At 25.6% G+C, this 2,675-nt stretch overlaps 1 protein-coding gene across 1 annotated transcript in view; it reads left to right on the top strand.

Annotated features, from left to right (window-relative positions):
* Positions 1 to 2,675, top strand: part of LOC106682013 (pikachurin) — a 60,419-nt gene that overhangs the window by 5,309 nt on the left and 52,435 nt on the right. Inside the window, exon 6 of the mRNA XM_067045354.1 lies at positions 1,447 to 1,583. Within this exon, the coding sequence (XP_066901455.1) occupies positions 1,447 to 1,583 (137 nt within the window). The remainder of the gene's footprint in view (positions 1 to 1,446; positions 1,584 to 2,675) is intronic.

The raw sequence follows: 2,675 nt of genomic DNA, 5'->3' as shown, positions 1-2,675 counted from the left end.
AATAGGTGGATCATTAATCATTAATATAACTGTTCTCCTACCTCAATGACCTTTATCCATCAGCAAATTTATGATCAATTTAAATAACCTGAACATAGAGAAATATTTTATAATTTTTATTTTTAAAAAATAGTGGTATTTTAAATAATTTTAATATAATATCTTTAGGAAGGAGGTAGATGAACTTTTATTCTGAAATAATGTAATGTACCTTTAGCTACTTAATATACTTTAATTAAAACACCACAATAGATGTTCTTCTAGTTTAGCCTTAGTAAGGAAAATATTCAGCTCTTTTGTGATTGCTTTGTTTTTCCAACAATTCCTTTTTTTTTTTTTTTTTGTTATCTTAAAATCTAATTGTGAATAAAAGTGAAGTATGAGTTATACTGAACCTTTTTAAAAAATTCATTTCTTCTGTTTGTTCTTTTTTTCAAATACTATGTTATTAATTTGAAAGTTGACACCATTCACTTAGTTTACTTTTCTTATTTTTGAATCCGATTTATCATCCCTATTGAATGTCTTAATATTTATAGTAGTTCTCGAATTCTAGAAGCTCTCCATTACATATTACTTGCATCTTTTTTATTTTATTTCTGATAATCTGCATAACATCATTTCTTTATTATGAAGTTTGTGCCTTTTTCATATAGTTTTTCTCTCAATTTTTCTACTTCCCAATATATATATTTTCTTGTCTGTCTAATTCACTGTTGTATGAATACATGTTGATAATTACTTTTGATTGTACAAAGGGATATTTATTGAAGACTAAAGCACTTTGTGTCTTACTTCCACAAATGTATACAATTTCAATAATAAATGCTGTTAATATCAATGGGCTTAAAGCTATTTACCTGTTTAACTGTTTTCTTTAAGTGAAGGATTTGTATTTCATTTCATTCAGATGCTCTGTTCCCTTATGCTCTTGAATGTTGCCTGAATTACATTTAAAACATTAGGAATGATGTTATCTACATATGATATAAATATACATATGATGTTATAATAATGTTACCCATATTATCTCTTATGAGATCTTATAATAAGATTCACAATATTTTGATTTTATAAAAAATAAGTGAAGTATTTAACAAAAAACAGATAAACAAACATAAATATCACTCAAATTAATATGAACACTAATTTCCAATTTAAATGTAACTTATACAATAGTTATTCCTAATTGATTATGCATGTACTCTTTGGAATAAATGAAATCAGTTCTGTAAATTCCTAATGAAAATTCAAATAGTTGGATAATTTGTATGCATGAATAAATATGTTTATACTTTTTTTATATAGTATAAAGATTTTGTGTTTAAACATTTAATTTGTATCAAGTGCCACCAATACTGTAATAAATGGCTAACCCTTCAATAACCCCCTATACTAAATCAATAAAAAATAAATTAAAATATAAATACGTTTATATAATTTTAGAGGAATGTATTGCTGATAGATGTAGTAAAGTTCCTTGTCAACATGGTGGAAAGTGTTTGACATCAGGTGATTCGGCAGTTTGTTTATGTCCACTAGGCTTCACAGGTGATCTTTGTGAAACAAGGCTGGATCTGCAGGTAACTAATTGAACCATACCTAAGAAAAAAATTCTTTAGGTTTATGTTTTATGTTTTCTATTACTGATGGATGTATAATATTTAATTCAAAGTATTCATTAATTTACTTACTCTTTCTAATAATGTTAGCTGAATTTTTTTTTATTTGATAACATGTGAAAATGTTTAGAAAAAGTCTTATAGAAAAGAGAGGTTTTGTACAAATTTTTATCATCACATGATACTGATGCACTTTTCCCTAATCCAATTAAGGGGCTTACAAACTGGAAGTCAATCAAATGTGCACCACACTAACCAGTTTTCAGAAGACTAATTTTACTTACCTATTAAATGGAAGCAAAATCTTGTTTATTCCAGTGCGTCATAACAAGTATTGGTAATTATTTATTAGTCAAACAAAAAAAATTGTATTTTATTTATTTATAGATCCTCCTGCCTACATCTAATGTATGAAATATAACATTAGAAGTCAGGCTTTGCTGTGCTCTCTCTTATTCTACAAGACTTCCTCTACAACTTTTAATGTAGACATAATAAGTTTATTTTGGTTATTTATATTTTTAGAGGGATTATTTTTTTTATTATTAAATATCATTCAAAAAGATAGTGGTAAAAAATGTACTGACCACACTAATCTTACACTTTTTTAATATAAAATTATATTCAAAATAATACTTATATGACTGCTAATGATATATGTATATTTGAGGTTTTTGAGGAACAGTCAATAATAAAACAACAGGAATGTTTTGAGATTTTATTGTTTCATAGTCATGCCCTATAGTGAAAGAGCAGTTTTTTTTAATAAAGACTTTTCTTAAACACTGAAATCTACAGAATATAAATTAAGATAAATAAATAGAAACGTTACTTACAATTGTTTCATGACTGATGTATTCTACTACATTTAACCCCATCTCCATTTCAAATAGTATGGCAAATATTATGCGAGGTACATCTAGTTGATATTATAGTTATTAGTCATGAAGAATACTTCAGTTATAAAAATATTGTAAGTAATTAATGTTTATATTTATTAATCTAAATTTGTAATCCGTACATTTTAGTGATGATGTGATGATTATATATATA

The sequence above is a fragment of the Halyomorpha halys genome, unplaced genomic scaffold (genome assembly GCF_000696795.3).
Source record: "Halyomorpha halys isolate HHAL.00 unplaced genomic scaffold, Hhal_1.1 Scaffold382.1, whole genome shotgun sequence".
NCBI lineage: Eukaryota > Metazoa > Arthropoda > Insecta > Hemiptera > Pentatomidae > Halyomorpha > Halyomorpha halys.
The sequence above is the reverse complement of the archived record's forward strand: the minus strand, read 5'-3'. Positions and strand labels throughout refer to the sequence as shown.